Source organism: Gambusia affinis, linkage group LG15 (genome assembly GCF_019740435.1).
Source record: "Gambusia affinis linkage group LG15, SWU_Gaff_1.0, whole genome shotgun sequence".
NCBI lineage: Eukaryota > Metazoa > Chordata > Actinopteri > Cyprinodontiformes > Poeciliidae > Gambusia > Gambusia affinis.
In genome coordinates this window covers 23,870,179-23,887,944 of record NC_057882.1, presented here as the reverse complement: position 1 = coordinate 23,887,944, position 17,766 = coordinate 23,870,179, and the positions used below count along the sequence as shown (strand labels likewise).

The 17,766-nt window shown below is 37.6% G+C and overlaps 1 protein-coding gene and 1 long non-coding RNA gene across 4 annotated transcripts in view; one reads left to right on the top strand and one right to left on the bottom strand.

Moving 5' to 3' along the window:
• The window catches only part of LOC122844535 (glucocorticoid receptor-like), a 63,326-nt gene extending 48,230 nt beyond the window's left edge, over nt 1-15,096 (bottom strand). For 2 of the 3 annotated variants that reach the window (XM_044140114.1, XM_044140115.1), the window contains exons 1-3: nt 14,164-15,096; nt 12,205-12,300; nt 10,659-11,791 (exon numbers count right to left, since the gene is read on the bottom strand). In XM_044140114.1, coding sequence (XP_043996049.1) covers nt 10,659-11,791; nt 12,205-12,231 — 1,160 coding nt within the window. In that variant the 5' untranslated portion in view covers nt 12,232-12,300; nt 14,164-15,096. The remainder of the gene's footprint in view (nt 1-10,658; nt 11,792-12,204; nt 12,301-14,163) is intronic. The other variant, XM_044140116.1, reaches the window with a different exon arrangement.
• Nucleotides 14,489-17,148, top strand: LOC122844539. Its single transcript, XR_006372893.1, has 3 exons — nt 14,489-14,577; nt 16,369-16,528; nt 16,990-17,148. It is a non-coding gene; the product is annotated as an uncharacterized LOC122844539 (long non-coding RNA).
• The last annotated feature ends 618 nt before the right edge of the window (nt 17,149-17,766 follow it).

Genomic DNA, 17,766 nt, shown 5'->3' with positions numbered 1-17,766 from the left:
GGAGGAAGAGCTTATGTCAGGACTTGAATTCAGAAACATCTTGCTGCAAGACATCAGTGCTACAAACTGCAACACTGTCAGCAGCTCAAAAGACAAATTATTTTTTTCAAATGTATTTTCTTAGGAAGTTAAAGTAAATAAAATTACAAAGATGGATCAGTTAGAGAGATACAACAAACAACCAGAGTATCTAATGAATTAAATACTGATTCAATGGAGGCATTAGAACCAAAAATTACTAGTATTTCTGGTCTGTAAGGCTCATCACCCAGGAAAATTAATCATGCTTTTGTATCTAATAGAAATCATGTATGCTTTGTTGTATACAGCAAATGGGAATAATGCTCTAATGCATTAACTGTCAGTTGAATTCAGAACCACTACCTCTATCACAGAACCTGCAGCACATTTATTTTCTTATAATCTCCCTAAAAAAGCCAATGGACAAATCTCTAGTAAGTTCCGTTTATTTTATAGACTACATTAAGGGAATGTGGAACCAAATTAAAACAAAAGAATAATATAATCTTCATTTTTCTTTATAAGAGAATGTTGCAACAGAGGTCAGTTAATGTGCAGGCTGCTGTAATTTCTAAACATATTTTTCTAAACCATGAACCATATGACTATACAAATAACAAAAAGGTATGTCTACAAGAAAGGTTTCATTCTCATCCTATAAACTGTAAGCAAATTCTGCTTTGATTTTTTTAACGGTTTTCCATTTCAGTTTCAGAAGCAATGCTGAGGTGGGCAGCGACAACCAGCCAGCAGAAGGAGAAGAAGAAACGCTTTGTCAACCACAGTCATGAACAAATCTGAACTGAAACGCCATACATTACTTCAAAATGAGGCCACTGACACAATTTCTCTAAAACCAGCCAGTATGGATCATAAGATTACATAAAGCGCGAGACAGGCTGAGAGCTTCAGAGCCTGAATGTTTGTTCTCCACATGCACAGTTACCTTGCTTGGGTAAATCATTCACTCACCTATGGCACAAGGTCCTCTGTAATGTCTGGTAGTAGGCAATATTATTCCTGATCTATTTTTTCTCATAAAATAATAAAAATAGGCATTTTATTAAGTTGACTCAGCCAACATATTTGTGCATCATCACAGTTTGTCTCAAAGTTCAAAAGCCATATATGTATCACTCAATAAAAAGATCGTAAGCTCTGAAAAAGTCATTAATTACATATGAGCAGCTAAACAATTAAAGTGACTAATAAACAGGTTGTTAGCCTGTTTATTTCTGTAAAACATTTTTAATTTGTTATTCGGCTTTAAACAACAGCCTTCCATTCATCCATCCATCCATTTTCTTACACCCTTGTCCCTAATGGGGTCAGGAGGGTTGCTGGTTCCTCTCCAGCTAGGTTCCAGGCGAGAGGCGGGGTCACCCTGGACAGGTGGCCAGTCTGTCGCAGGGCAACACAGAGACATACAGGACACACAACCATTCACACACACACACACACACACACACACGCACACACACACACCTAGGGAGAATTTAGAGAAACCAATTAACCTGACAGTCATGTTTCTGGACTGTGGGAGGAAGCCGGAGTAACAAAAGCCTTTGACAACTAAATGTTGGCATTGTTGTGTATTACAATACAAATGAAGATAAATTTAGCTCCATTTGAAATAATAATAAAAAAAGCTAAGGTCTTTTGAACAGTAAAAGAGAGTAGCTTCTCTTAACTTGTCCCATAAAAAAAAAAATAGAAAATCAAAACAAAAAACAAGGTTCCTACAGTATTCTAGCTCCAAATCACCTCACATTTATACAGACATTCAATACTTCTAGAACACAAAATATATTCAAGCTTCAATACAATTACCAACTATTTACACCTGCAGGAAATGGTCTCCAGGTTTCACAAGTTTGCACAAAGATAAATAAAAATAACAGTGGCTCTGAGCCTAAAAGGACTGGTTAAGTTGCTCTCACTTCAACAGGTGGCAGGTTGTCGTTCAAGGGGCTTGAACCCGTGACCCCCTGCTGACAGTCTCCTTGGTAACTCTGTCATCCTGCTCACACCGATCATGTGTCAAGAAAACTCCCTAACCCTTGTTTGTAGAACAGCAGGGGCAGGAAAAGAAAGCCCATAATCCTGATCTAGACCACACTCTTTCTCACATGCTGTTGGGATTCACTTCTTACCAAGTGCTGAAATCTCCACAAAATTCTATTCTGGCACAATGAGTCAGATTTATTCATGCAGAAAATCATATTGTCACACTTTAATGCATTGGGTTTAAAAAAAAGAAACCCTTTTTAAATCTGCTCCTCCTGCTGCTGGAAAACAAACAGCTGAACTCTGAACTTTGGCTGTCAAACCCAGACACACCCAGATGAGTTTTCCTTTAGTTCAACGTAAAACACTGAGAGAGCAAGCAATGTGTGTAGTGAAAACATTTTTTTTCCACCTCTAGTCTCACATGTTTCTCGCCAAGTCGGACACACAGCCTCAAAGTTGACTACCCAAAAAGCCGAGCACCTCAGAGAACACATACAGTTTTATACAAATAAAACAGTTTGGCAACTTGCCTGAAGAGCAAAACTGTATACAAAGGAAAGTAGAAAGCATTGCTAGGAAAACATTTTTTCCTTTTTGCTTTCAGCAAATTCCCTCATGATCACCAAAGCAAGTTTAATCACGTTGGAGAATTTATTGGACTTGTGATGTTACAGTTATTATGAATGTCTGTTAGTCTTGCCACAACTTCTCTCAGTCAGCATCATTATAAGGATGGAATTCCTCAATGTTCTTGATGGTTTCTAATCTCGATGAAGCTAATGCAAAAAAAGAAAAGAAAAAAACTACTTTTGTAAATAGGGACACTAAATAAAAGGCTGGGAAATTATAACCTTATGGATTAAAGGATTTTAGTATTTTTTTCACAATGGTGACATTCCATTATTTAAGAACAAAAAAAGGATTTTCATTCTGATGAAGTACTAGAGCTGCAAATGATCCAAGAATTATATCAAAACTGAGTTCATTCTTGAGCCACACACCAAGCTTTAGGTCTCCAATGCATGTGCCACAGATCTATGTGGTTGCACAAGGTTTAGCTTATAGCAAAAGAAATGTTGCACACTTAAATAATAAAACAAATAGATAAAATTAATGAACGAATTTGTCTAATTGGCCAAATTACATCGACTGTACCTGTTATTGTAGCCTGCTGTCAGTACAATTTTTCTGCTGCAGAGTAAGCACTCTGCTTCTCAGCATGGTTTTTATACGAGGCATTTTAGTATCGAGCTTAAAGATACTCCACTCTGACAGTTTTTGGCAACAACTTAATGTTTTTTGATGTCTGGAAAATGAGCCGTTTCAAAAGTCTCTTGATTAATAAGTCATAATTGGCTGACGCTGAACCTCAACCCAAGTGTAACTCGAGGAATGTTGATGAGATTCCTCTGTATGAGCTGTACAATAGTTGGTGGAAAAAACTAGTGTTTTGTTATTTATTGCAATATACAAGTGTCCATTCACATTCCAGTCACAGAAAACAGGTCAATTTTACTTTTTAATGGCAACGATCCAGTCATAATGCCAAGCAAAGTTGCAGTTTGTGTAAAAATCACTTCACCAAGGAATCAATTGAAAAAAAGAGAGCAGCATTTAGCAGTAGACCTCCAAGAAAGGAAAGTTCTGTCTCTACCGTTAGTAGCAAATATGCAGTTATAAATCCTCCCAAAAATATATATTTCTATATATTATGAGTAATATAAAGATATTACAAATAAGGAAGACCTTTTCTTCCTTATTCCATGGGATACAATGAGCAGGTGAAAAACTAGTGAATACCTCAGTTATAAAACTGCACAGAGAAACATACAAAAATCAATGTGTCTTAGTGTCTTTTAAATTAAATCATATTAGATAACAGATCACCGTACAGTCCTGAAGACAATTTAATATTCAGTTCTGTTCAGGCTGACAGATGAAAGGAAATGGATGAACAATTGGATAGAGAATCATGACAAATGTGAAACAAATTTAGATTTAAAGACCCAGATCTCTAATGATCATGTGAAAATGCTCCGTAACTATCACTGAAGTTCAAATGTCCTAACCTTTTGCACTTTTTGAGCCCAAATGATATAAAAAGCTATTTGGTAGAGGGGGATTCAGCTCAGTGGTGTGGGGGACGGAACTTCCACCAACACCTCCACAAAACCAGTTTCCTGTGGAAAACCCTGACAAGTCACATGTACAAACCCCTAAAATTTTTTAGACTGTCTTGTAAAAAGTATTAGAGGGGGGGCCGGTTTTCCAATTCAAAAACGAGCTTCTCTGTACCAAGCACTGCATTTCTTGAAAATATGGGACCTGATGCAATCTTGCAGTTTTAAATAGTATTATTTGCAGTATATAAAAGCCAGCATAACCCATTGACTGTGAATGTGCCCTCGTAGCATTCTCACTACTTTTATCAATCTGCCATGGTAAAGAGGGCGAGGGGACATTAGACCGAACCACTACAGCCTTTAGACTCCCCTCTTCCTGTTTCCTGATTGACCCATTGCCAAACACAACAAGCTCAATCGTGTTTATGAAATACAGTGAGGTTGGGGCTATATTTACGCTCACACCAGACATATCCGATCACAGTTTAGCAGGCTGCATATTTTTATTTTTTCACATCAACCTAAACATGGTAGAATTATATTGAGATATTACAGGAACATTTGTGTCTTATATCCAATTCTATAATATAATGATTTGCTATGCGACATAGAAGAGGGCGGATATAAATCCATAGTAAATACATCTTACAGCAATGAAGACAGTGCTAAAGGTTCATATATAATTTTCTAAGTATAAAAAACATGAATCATAATCAGAATGTTGTTCAAAGCAGATAAGTACATTTAAAACACTTTTAAAAAAAACAAAACACTTTTAAAAAAAACAAAACACTTTTAAAAAAAACAAAACAAAAAGAGGCTGAATCTATAATTTTTACTCATTAATAAAAGTGCAAACCAATTATTCCAAAAATGTACTGAATAATTCAACATGTTTGCAGTTTTGTATTTCTGGAAATAATAAAAAAGGCTCACTCTGTCCTGTAAAAGAGGTCAAATCCATTATGTGGCCTATTAGACAGACCTTGAAATGCACACAAGACCCAACATAGGCATAAACAAGCCAGCAGGCACCACAGCAACCTTAAAAAAAGCAACAGCTTGGCTGCTTAGAGGCCTCAACCTCCTTTGGCTCCATGACCTATGACCCCCAACCAAAGCCTGCTTCAAAGACTCAGCTCAAACAGGGGAGGGGAGGGCAGGGTGACATACACAAAGAAAGGTATGCAAAAAGGTATAAAAAATGAAAAGCAACACAATTTGTGATAAATATCTATGAATAAATTTACATTAAATATATTTAAGCTACCATTCAAGTATGAAGTTTAAATATAATTTCCTGCAATATAAAATAATCCACTTCACTTCAAAGAAAACAATTTAAACATCAAATGCACAGCTAAGAAAGCTCTGCAAAAAAATTCTTCCCTTCTATTATTTACATTAATTAAACCAAACAAAGAAATTATGTATGAAAAAGGCAGAAGTGGATATATGAAGCTTAAAAATGTCTGGAGACTTAATGAAAAGCAAAAGCACAATTTAAAAAGTGAGATATAATAAAGCAAAAGATATCAAGTGGGGTAGCCCAACGGGTAACAAGGGATATCCGTAAACAGGAACTCAAACAACGTGAATTAACGTTGACATAATCTTAACAGATTACAAATCCAGAAGAGTGAGTTAACAGAGACAACACTGAACTAGATTTGTCAGCACTAGGATTCATCTACTGTACCTGAGATAAAATGACAATATATCAATATAGAAACAATTTATTACACAAAAACAAATATTATCATAACATCATGCAATGGTAAGATAATTAACAACTAATCAGGTTGGTTTGTTGATTTTTAAAAACAAAAGTTATGGGTAGATGAATACCAGCCTAACTGAAAGACTGTTGTTACATTTGGACTCACGACAATATATGAGCTCTTACAACACAGTCATGACTTCCAGTAACAAGATGACATCTCAGTAGTTTGCAGACTATACAAGCAGTAACATGTAAAAATATGCAGCCTGAGATGCTTCAAGTCAGACACACAACAAGCTCTGAATGCAGACAAGAAACAATTATAAAATCAGAGGAACATGTCCCTTCATCGCTCACACTGCCATGCTTTCAACTTGGGCTTAGATGGAATCAATATAAGTGTTTACTGCACATTTTTATTTACTACAAAAGACTGCTTATCAGGGATACAATTGGTGCAATCATACTTTGACTTCCATATATTCATGCACATTTAAACTAAACAGTATTACATAAACATTTAAACACAAGGGACCAGCAGAAAAAACATGCAGAGCAAATTTGCAGAACCTGTTTAGATACTTTTTCAGTGCTAAGTTTAAAGCAACATGGCAAGAATATTTCAGCTGTATTGAATTAAATCCTGTCACTCAAAGGTCGTCTAGGGATATTAGGAATGAAACGTTGCTCTGCAACGTAAGGCTAATATATTGCTGTTCCTATTTGGATTTATATAATTCTATTGTCAGTAATGTATGTTATTACTGCATAATTGAAAATTGCAGTAATAGAAATGAGAATAGCCCTCTTTTCCAATCCAGTGGATGTGACTTAAGTGTCATTTTTGTAATGTTAACTGATCAGGAATTGTTTTAGTTGCATGAGCAGCTAGATGAGGAGAATTGTGAAAAGTCTAATAAATACATCTCACACATCTATTTACAAGCACGACAACAGTAAAAAAAAAAAAAAAGGGGAAAAAAGTATTAGAGGGACTGGAAGATGTCAAGAAGAAAAATATAATTATTCCTTAAATGTAATTCATGTATCTTAGGTTTTACTACTGCACACATTAGTACATAACTTCTAAAATCAAACATATTTTGAACTTTCATTTTTAAATCTTCCTCAACCCAAAAAAGTCACATCTGGATAATAGCATGTTAATATTTAAGTCAAATGGATTTAATAGAGGAAAACAATTTATGTAAAATGTTAAAAACATCTGCAACAAAAGCACTAGCCAGCACAGTTCTCAGAAGGGTGGTCAGTATAGCGAAGAAAAAAATTAAAAACAGTTGACAGCTTGTAGACCAAGAGGCACCCTCACACTATTGTACACGTGGCCATTCAGTACACACACACACACACACACGCACACCCACACCCACGCACACACACACAAACAAAAAACCAGTCAAAGTCCTCAATGATGTAAAAAGCACAGCTACAGGAAAGAGTTAAGCACTAGTCTAAATATTTTTGAATTAGTAATGGATAAACACTTAACACCAAAGTCATAATAATAATAATGGCAAGCAGTAAGGTTTACTTTCATTTGACATGATATATTAAAATATGTAAAGCTGTTTTTTTAATTAACTAAGGCTTATGTTAAGTTAAAAGAATTTGTTTCTACAGGGTGGGCCTTAAGTTTCCATACATAGAATGTAAAATGTATATTTCAGATACCGAAGAGGATGCGTTTGACAAAAGAACAATGAATTGAAATCATACTGATGGCTTGATTGAGAAGCAGTCACATTGTTGCACGAAAATTTAACAACAAATATGGAACAAGTATCACACACTACACTGTGGCAAAACTTATTTTCAAGTTTCAGAAAACTGGAAATGCTGCAGATCAACCACAAATTGGTCCAAGACGTGCAGCGATTACACAGAATCCTTGAAAAATAAAAACGGTTGTCCAATATAAAATGTTTATTTTTTCTATGTATGGAAACTTATGGCCTACCCTGTACTTAGACAACAAACTAAAGATAATTTTATGTCCAATGTTTCAAATTCAAATTCAGGTTGCTAGTCTTCTAGACATAAAGATTTCTCACTCTTTTGTTTTTACTCTCACTTTGATTAATCTGATGTCTTTCAAAAATATTTATGACATGTGATGTTATTTATTGCAGCATTTAACATCAATCCACTAATTCAAACAATTATCGTTTTGGTCAATTACAGTTATACAGGTATACAAAGGTTTTAAAAGATTAGTGTCAACACTTTCATAAGTGTTTGGAATGAGAGGCCAGAGTGTGCAGGTGTGTTTGGTGTTTTCTCAAGTTGTATGGAGTTTTTAGAACAATGGAACACTGCAACAGAGGCACACTGCCGGTCAGCTGGCAGAAGGAAAGCTTAAACACATATGTATCACTTGCAAGAACTAAACTAATTTGTCTGAAAATATTTCTGGCTATAAATTACCTGGCTAGTGCCTTTCACTCCTTTTATTAAATATGGTTTATGCAAGTTGAATAATCATTTTCATAACTTTTATATAACTAGCATGATAGCATTAAATATAACAGTCTGTTTAAGTTTCAACTAAATATTGAAACCTTCCTCTAAGTAAAGTTTTGATAAATGTGCGTTGTGCCATAATTAGGGAGCTGGTAGTGTATCAGGTCAGAAGAATGTTTGGAATAGTCTTGAAATACAACAATCAGAATCCAGTTTGTGTATACAAACAAGGTCTTTGACTTCACCTCAGCATTGCTCTCAATGAAGACATCATAAATGCGAAAATATAATTAAACAAGTCAGAAAGTATATTTTTCTGACTGTAAATGTTTATATAGACATTGCAATGTTGAATGTCTGGAAACGTATCCCTTTGGAAAGGGGATTATTAACAAAATTCTCAAGATTTTTTAACTTGAAAACTTTCCATGGAATTTAAGAGGGATTTAAAGGAATTTATGAGCATAAACCTGGAAACTTGAATGCTGGCCATTAATTTTATTTATTTGAAATGAAGCCTAGGCGCAAATTCAATCTGGAAGACTCTTTTAGCCCCACCTGCATCATCCAGCCGGAACTTCCGGCTCATCACCGTTGATTGCTCAACGCCGGACCAAGACTCGTTACGTCCAATCCCCGTCCAAGCCCCAGCTGATAAGGACCGCCATCCATGGCGTCGTCCGCTTTCCAGCAGAGCTCAACCCACCTCCACCCCTTCACCTCCACTCGCTCGGCATCAGGCCACATCCTTCATCGCCTCCACCACCAGTGCCGGGTCCCGAGAGATGAAGTTCCTCTCAGCATACGGAATGCTCATCCAAGCCCATCGCAAAGTTTGCGATGATCAATGTCCTTAGCCGGGGCCCAAGCGCCAAAGATTTAAATCATACTGTTATTAAACTTTTCCAATGGCTTCGCTTTTCTCCGTCTGAGTCTCTACAGATTGAAATTGTGTCACGGGGTAGTAGTTCCAGGAGGGAATCCCAGACATATTTTTCCCATCAACATACTCCAGTAAATTATAGGAATTCTCAAGGGGTTTAGAGGCCAAACAGGATTTATACTCCCTCCAGCGAGTTCTGGATCTTCCCCAAGGTCTTCTACTTGGAAAACCTCAAAATTCTGATCATATGCCAAAACTACCTTCACCAACTCCTTTTGATGTTCATATACATGCATTCGATGCACAATTATTGCACAGTAAGAATCTCATGCCAAGTTGGTATCATAACTGAAATGTATTACCGTGTATACACATTTAAAAACAATGCAGATCTCCAACTTAATTTTGGTTGAGTAACAACACCATGTCTTTTTCTATCGTGTGTATGAAAGATATTTTTTGCATTGTGAGGCTCCCGCCTTGCACATCATTGACAGGCATGCATCAAAGGGACACAGTATGAAGTAGCAAAGCATGCTGTTACACCTGTGATCAGGAAGTTAGATACACCATATTAATCTGACAGTGAAGCGCCAGCAGAAGCCGAGTCCTTTGTTCATCTACCACTAACTTGCAAACGAGGCTGTAGTGATTCACCCAGCATTAATCAAACAACATCTACACTCTTCAACTCAGACACACAAGAGGCTCATGAAGCCTGAAAAATTAATCTCTCTATTTTTTTAATGCTCCACTTTGAAGCTCATCAAGTTATCAGATGGTACTTTCAAGGCTGAAAGTGAGGTGTGCCTACCAGACATCTCTCACTCTCTCACATTTCTCATTTCCTTTGTGTTTAAGCTCCACCGTGATGCATTTTCACAAATGTACTGAAAACACACCTTGATAGTAAGACCCTTCCACTCAGACAGTTTCATGGAATTATGAAATCTTTAGAATAAAAAAAATACTCAACAAAGCCTCTTTAAAGAGTAAACTCTCTTTGACTGAACATTCAACATTTTTTTCTCCAGCCACCTTCTAATCTGACAACACTTCAACTAGTTTTCCAACCATGTCTGACCTATAAAGGAAAAAAAAAAGGTCTTAAAGTTCAACCTTGGCATTCCTAAAATGTGACACAATGGGGATAAATCAGAAGAATGTGTGTCTAGCTAGGTCTGCCCATTGGGAGGTGATAAGTGCCAGATGCCCTGCACCCCAGGAGTGATAGGACTTCTTTTGCTAAAGAATGTTACAGACTGAAGCGAAAGCTGGGAAACACACTAAACTGAGTGCTTTTTGAAAAATTTAAACTTCTTGGTGCTCGTAAATGCAAATTCAAACCACTCTACAGAACACAAATAAAGCAAAGGTAGGAAAATGAAGTCCGGCGGAGTAATAATTTAATTCATACCTTGTAAAGCCGACAGGAAAATTCCCCAGAGCTGCAGCAGACTGAAGGCCATCACTGGTGCTCTGAATCCCAGAGGCTTCTCCATACCTCTTCCCGCTTATCCAGCTCTCCCCAACTCCTGGCAAGTTTGAGTATGTGCCAAAAGGCTTCTGGTCTTGCAAGCCCGCTGTCTCAGGATTGCTTATGTAGTGGTACCCAGTTCCCGTGGCAAGACCCATTGCAGACGGTATGGTTCCCGCCCCATGCAGAGGGCTCATGCCACCCTGCAGACACTGGGACTGGCAGTAACTAGCACCGTCCTGCTTCTCCTGTTTGACCACACCAGGGGTACGGATGTGTATGAAGTCAGGATCCTTCTCTACCTTGATGACAACATTGGAGAGCATTCCCGGTGGCTGCTGCTGTTGAAGCTGATGTTGCTGCACCAGCTGCTGCTGATCTGTGCCGTTCAAACCAATACAGCTGGCCCCATTACCTAACAGGGACTTTTCACCACCGCTGCCGCTCTCCTGGAGGATGGTATCCAAATGTGCCACTTCTGAATCCAACTCAAAAGCACTGATTTCTGGCAGAGAGTTTGGAAGGTCCAGGTCTTGCCAGATATCTGCATCATCAATTAGCTGAGCAGTGCTCCCATCCAGACTGCAAGAACCAACACCTGCTTGTCCACCATAAGTTTCTAATTCCTTATCCAGAGAGAAAATTCCCTCCTGCTTAATTTGCTGAGGGAACAGGTCAGGCAAAGGGAGGTTCACCAGGACTGAGGTTTTTGACGTGTTAATGACAGAAGTGGACGTCTGGTCGAGATCAGACGTACTCTGGTTCAACAAAGGCAAACTGTCCCCATAGCTGAATATATCCTGTTCTTGTTTGTGCATTCTGCTCATTTTACCCTCCTTATCTGACTCAAAGAGGCCTCCAAGTTCCCCCTGGTCTTTAGTTCCCCCTTGTCCATTCGGTGCCACTGTGCTCTGGTTCACAGACCCGGGACTGGGCAGATGCATTGCGGGTTGAAGCAGCAAACCAGATGTGCTGACTGAATCTCTGCCTACTTCAGGTCTGATCCCTGCCAATGTAAGGTTGTCGTTCCGATTACCGTTGTGCTTTGGTCCACCCTGATCCATCTTGTCATTCTGCAAACAAAATTAACAATAAACAGATGAGTCACGAGGAAATGAAAATAAATGTGATATTAATGAATGCAATGACATCTGTGGTAGAAAACTCACTAGAGTATAGATCATTTATAGCTACAGGTGTCAAAAGTTCAAAAGTGTCACATTACAGTTCAATAGTGCAAACTACTCTATTGTTCTTTTATCCATTTTATTTTTGAAAATCAAACAAAAACTATAGCACTGTTACGGCTTCAACAATAGAACATGAAAGCTAAGTAGAAAATGTATCCACAACCATTTACATAGCAGAAATGACTAAAATGTGCATGTCTTATGTTTGAACGGTGTCCTCTTCTCTGGCTTAAGAGTAAGGACATGCCCAAGCAAAAACTTGCTTTTCAAGTGAAACTGCTGACGGTCCCACTTACAGAGAGCGTGTGTGCAACAGAATGCATCGGTTGGAAGAGATTAACCCACTCCGGGGCTGCAGGGCATTTACTGAAGGCCTTAGCGAGCGTCTAGCTCTGTTGGCAAATACAGGCAGTCGAGTACAAAATGTTTAAGGTGGCGAATCAAGAAGCAGAAAAAGCACAAAGTTAAAGGCAAACATTTCTCATTCAATATCATAATAAATTTATCTGGACATTTTATGTCCTGAAAAGCAGTCTTGCTACCAACTGGGGGAAAGGTAGTGATCATCCATATAAATTTACTTGTTAACCTATACCTGTTTAACGCCTATGCCACTTTTTCTTCTTCATATTGTGCACATTTCGAATGTCCATTCCTCTCTCCTTACCTCTCTGATTCATGACACTCAGACATTCAGTTTCAATACCATTGTTGAATACTGTAATGCCACTATCAATTGTAACTAAGACACAATTTTATCACTCTTTTCTCATTTTCCTCATCATCATGACATCCTCACAACTCTTTGTTAGCTTAAGCATGTAGGAGCCTTAATGGGAGTGAAGGTCCACCAAAGTGGCCAAATATATTATTATTTGCATGTCAGGTAAAGTATTTTTTCCCCAAAGAACATCCAGATAGACTTTTGCTATTACTATATTGCACACATTAATTTTGCAAATTGATATATTGTGCAGTTATAATAACTAGAGTACCAACTACTTTAAAACAGATCAGTATGTCTGAATTGATTGGAGTCTGATTAGTTTTGTATACCCCAATGCAGACAGTTCAGTTCACAGCATGAAGCTATGCAGAGCTGACGCTGTACCACCACTGAGCTAAACACAGGAATAAATTGTGATCCAACATAAATTACAAAAGAACTTTTTCTATATGGAAATTATTACTTTATTGCTATGGGAGACAATGAGAGCAGCTCTTTAGTGTAGATTTTTTGTGTGTTTGCTTGTTTGTTTTTTTAAAGGAAAAAATAGAAAGATTGGGATTTGAGGCAAATATAGACTCACAAATAACTATATTTTATACATGCTAATAATATTTAAATTTAAAAAACATGGCTTTTTCCGAAAAAAAATTTAAGTACATTAGGAAAATCGGGTTTAACAAATAAGTACATAAAATCCAAAAACTAGTTTTAAAGAACTAACAAAAAGGGATATAGGGGAACAAAATAAAATAAAAAATTGATTTTATGTAAAGCAATACACATAAGTAAACATGGAGATGGTGCTTTTGGAAAATAAAAGTTAATAAATTATTTAAATAAAAAATAAAATAATAATAATAATAATAATAATAATAATAATAATAATAATAATATTTTTATTATTAATAATATTTTATTATCAATGATAATATTTTATTATATTATTAACATTAATAATAATTAATTATTATATTAATAATAATAATATAATAATAATAATAATAATAATAATAATAATAATAATAATAATAATAATAATAATAAAATAGTTTTAAAAACAACATTTCACGGGGTGGCTATGGCTCACGGAAAACCTCTGCTTTAAAAAGTTCGAGGTTTCCTGACTTCCCATACTGTACTTTTCCACCGAGCCGGACAAGCATTTTATGATTAGTGCAACCTGTTGGCTTTGAAGGAAATTGCACTCGATCACACGCCTTAAGAAGGAGCAAAACAAAGATTCAAAGCTGTTGTTTTCATGTGTATTGGGAACTCCATAATAAGACTGATTTAGTACGCTTTAGAAGCGTGAGGCTCCCCCCACCCCCGCCTCTCTGTTTCTAACTGTGCCACTCGGTGCTCGGCTGTCAGCGCGCTTGTCACGCACCACCGTGGTCGCTCCTCGTCGGCCTACTCGACGGGAACCACAAGGTTTTTACCCACCCACCACTACCGCTGCAAAAAACAACAACAAACCAACCAAACAAACAAGAAAAAAGTAGTTGCACCTGAAAGTAGTCCTTACCTGAAGTGAAAGAAAACTCCCTCGATTAGGTCATCTCCTGTCAGAGCAAGTTGTTTCAGAAATAAATACACACGAGAAATAACGCAGTGTCCACCGCATCAAGCTGTAAAAGAAGCCCCACTTCTTATTGCGCTGATGTTTCGTGCTGAAATAGCAGAAGAACGAGTAGCGACGTCTCTGTTCGTGTGACAAGAAAACATTCACCGCGATATTTCTTACTCAAGACCCAACACCGTCGCTCTGCGCCGCTTCTTGGATCCGTCTGCAACTTTTAATGCGCCTCGTCAGCAGCAGGGGGACGTAGAGGGGAGAAAGAGAAATAAAAGTCAGTCGCTCCCGATCTTCAGGATTAATCCATAAAGAATCGATCAAATCTGCAGTGCAATGATCACCCCTATGCGCCGTGAAAAAGCTGTGAGTACATTAAAGTTATATAATAGAGCCGCGGTGCTGTGGCCCACTCAGCTGCAAACTCAGACAGGGCGATCTGTTAGAGAAGCGGCGACAAAGCCACCTAAAACGTTATCTGCGTTTCCGTTTTGGTGTTTCAGAATAAAGGGCGAGCAAGATCGTCAGCTTTAGCACTTATCTTGAGCACTTTATCCACACTTGTAAATGTATCGATGATCCCAGCTGTCACACATTTAAACCAGATATCAAAGCTGTCTTCACGTGTTTATGTTTGTTCGCTCCAATCATATCGTTGTTCTTTTACGTTGAAGAAAAAGCTACCTTGACTCCTTTGGACTGCCTGTTGGGGACAGCTTAACCGCTCAGTGAGTTTGGCACTTGGCGGTTAACGCCCCTTTTGCCCACTGAAACTCCGTCTGCTGCGGAATCTTTCAGTGTCACCTCTAACCTGCGAGCCTTTTATCTAGGAAGCCGAACCCATGTTCGGTGCGCCTCTAGTCGAACCGAACGTCGTATCTGGGGGTCTAAGTAGGGTCAGGGTATCAACTGAGACGGGGGGTTTCAGTTGCCTTTGGATGAGGTCATGCAGATACTGTATTTCCTGTTTCTCACTGTTGCTTTTCTCAAGCATATGAAAAAAGCTCAAGTCAGGGAGAAAGTCTTAAATATCAACCTGTCTGTGATTTGGCTTCTGATGCGAGACATGAAATATTTTTAATAATTGTGATAACAATGATTTTTGGAGATTTTCTGCAGCAACAACCAAATATGGCATAATAGTTCATGAAAATGCTATCTAAGTACATTTAAACCGTTACCATGTCTGCACTTGGCGGTTATTTACACAGAAACCGATCATTGTTTACCCAGATGATACTGGAGGCTCTTCGACAGCCTTTATGTTCCTGTGTGGAACGGCAGCATAAACCAGAACTTCTTAGATATTTCCAATCAAAGCAATTCTGTAATTTAAAAGTAAAATAATGTAAAACAAAATATAAAGTGATGTGAACACTAGGCAGCTACTGTTACTCTGATACATATCCTGTTATCAGTACATGTTTCAAATAGGAAGATCAACTCTTCATTTCCCATGTAACCAATTGTCTTCTGTGTAAGTAACTGCACAATGCAAACATGACAATGCTGTGGTCTCAAACTTCATTTCTCCAGGGCCAGTGCTTTGCAGCCTTCATATGAATTTCAGACCCAACTTACCCAAATCATATGAATGACCTCAACATGCAGCCAAAATTCGACAGAATCCTGCTAATCGCCAAATTACTTGTTTCAGGTGTGTTGAGGCAGATGCACATCTGAAGGTTTCAGCAACAGAACTGAAGTTAGAGACCCCATGGTTCAAAGGTTGAAATTTAAAGTCACTTTTGTATAATTGACAGTGGAGTTGTTTAAGATAGCATTTGAAAATGGTAAAAGTGCACTTTGGTCTTTGCCTGTCTCAGACTATCTCTTGCCTTATGACATAACTAATCTGGATTTATGCAAAATTATGATACCAATAAAGCAATCAAATACAGTAAGATATCAATTGCTTATCCACCTATCACATTTTTTATTCATTATCAAAGCGTAATCATCTCTTCTGCATTTCTAATTGATAAACACAGATAATGTTTGTAAAGAACTTTGAACCCTCTGGACTGAAATCCTTTCTTAATGCAGCAGATGACCTTCCAGTTTGTGCTTAAAGTTGTGAATTAATTATTACATACTAACTTTCCTGTAACTTACTAGTGAAGCTTTTTTTTTTATTTTTTTTTTTTGCTGGAGCAGAGAGTGCAGGGTCAAAGGGTTAGGATACCATTCTGGAAACCTGAAGCCCCTTCTCTACAGCTACACAGGGAAACTCCCTACTTGGATAATCAACTGACAGATATTGTTTCCTATTGAAGGCATCTTCGTTGAAAACATATAAATTACTTGGCTAAGACAGGTAAGGGAGCCACTCCACAATATTGGTAATATATACTAATCCACATTCAGTTGCTTATTTTCCATTGTTGTGAAAACAGTTTTTAGTAAGGTATCAGTGAGTTTCAATTTGTCTTATGACTTATTATTTACTCTTCAACTTGGAATTTTGCACTACTATGTGTTGCGGTTATTAAATGTGATTCCACCAAAATAAATTAGAGTTAGTAATTTAGTAATTTGACAAAAGTTGAGAAAATGTTATACTATTGCTAAGGACTGTACATGTAACAGAAAAATAATTTTACCATCTACTTTTAACTTGATGAAAGTTTCAAGGTTTAATGAGTCAACCACAACTTCCTGTATCCCTGACAAAGATTCCACTTCTCTTAGCCATTCTGTAGAAGGTCCTGTATTTACAAAGACCAATCCATGGACGTAAGAAATTAAATATGTAAATTATATCTGCTCAATTTGAAGGAGAGATTGGAGGGAAAGTGAAAAGTCCAGTCTGTGCAGACAACCAAAATAAACAGATGAGTTGACTGGAACCAACAGCCAGGAGCAGAAAGGTAAAGAAGCAGGCGGGAGGAGGGGTAACAGGGGTCTGCAGGTATGGTCCTCCATCCAAGTCATCTGATTAGAAGGAACAAAATGTGTCCTGGGCATGCAGATGTCTCATTAAATGCCAGTGGAGCTAGAGAGAGAGAGGAGCTCCCAAGGGCTTGAGAAAACCATGCTGTTCTCAAAACATCACAGAGAACACTGCGAGTTTTTAATGCCCGGTAACAATGGGCGATCCTATTTACCAATAAATAATGAAAACACTGGACATGCCGTGCTCCATGTGCATGTGTGTGCAACTGTAAATTCATGGGGAATTATGCTGCTTTGCTTTTATAACACAACTTGCTTCTGAATGCTCAGCAGATCTCGATAGGTTGAACGTGCTCCTATGAAGACAGATCATTGTGAATATTTACATACAACCCTTGGGTGAGTTGGCACCAAATCAATATTGAAACTTTGAACATTTGGTCTCAAATGTTCTTCTCTTAAGAAAAGTACATAACAAAAATCTCAATACATAACAAAAGTTTATGGTTATGGGGCTATAGGTCAGTGGCATTGTTTGCTTAGGTCTGACAATATTAATCACAAAAGAATTCTAAAAGAGAAGAAGCACTGAGTTGTTGAAGAAGGTGTAAGACTTTGAAACGGCCCAAAACTGCAACACAAAAGCAGACTGGGAGTCTT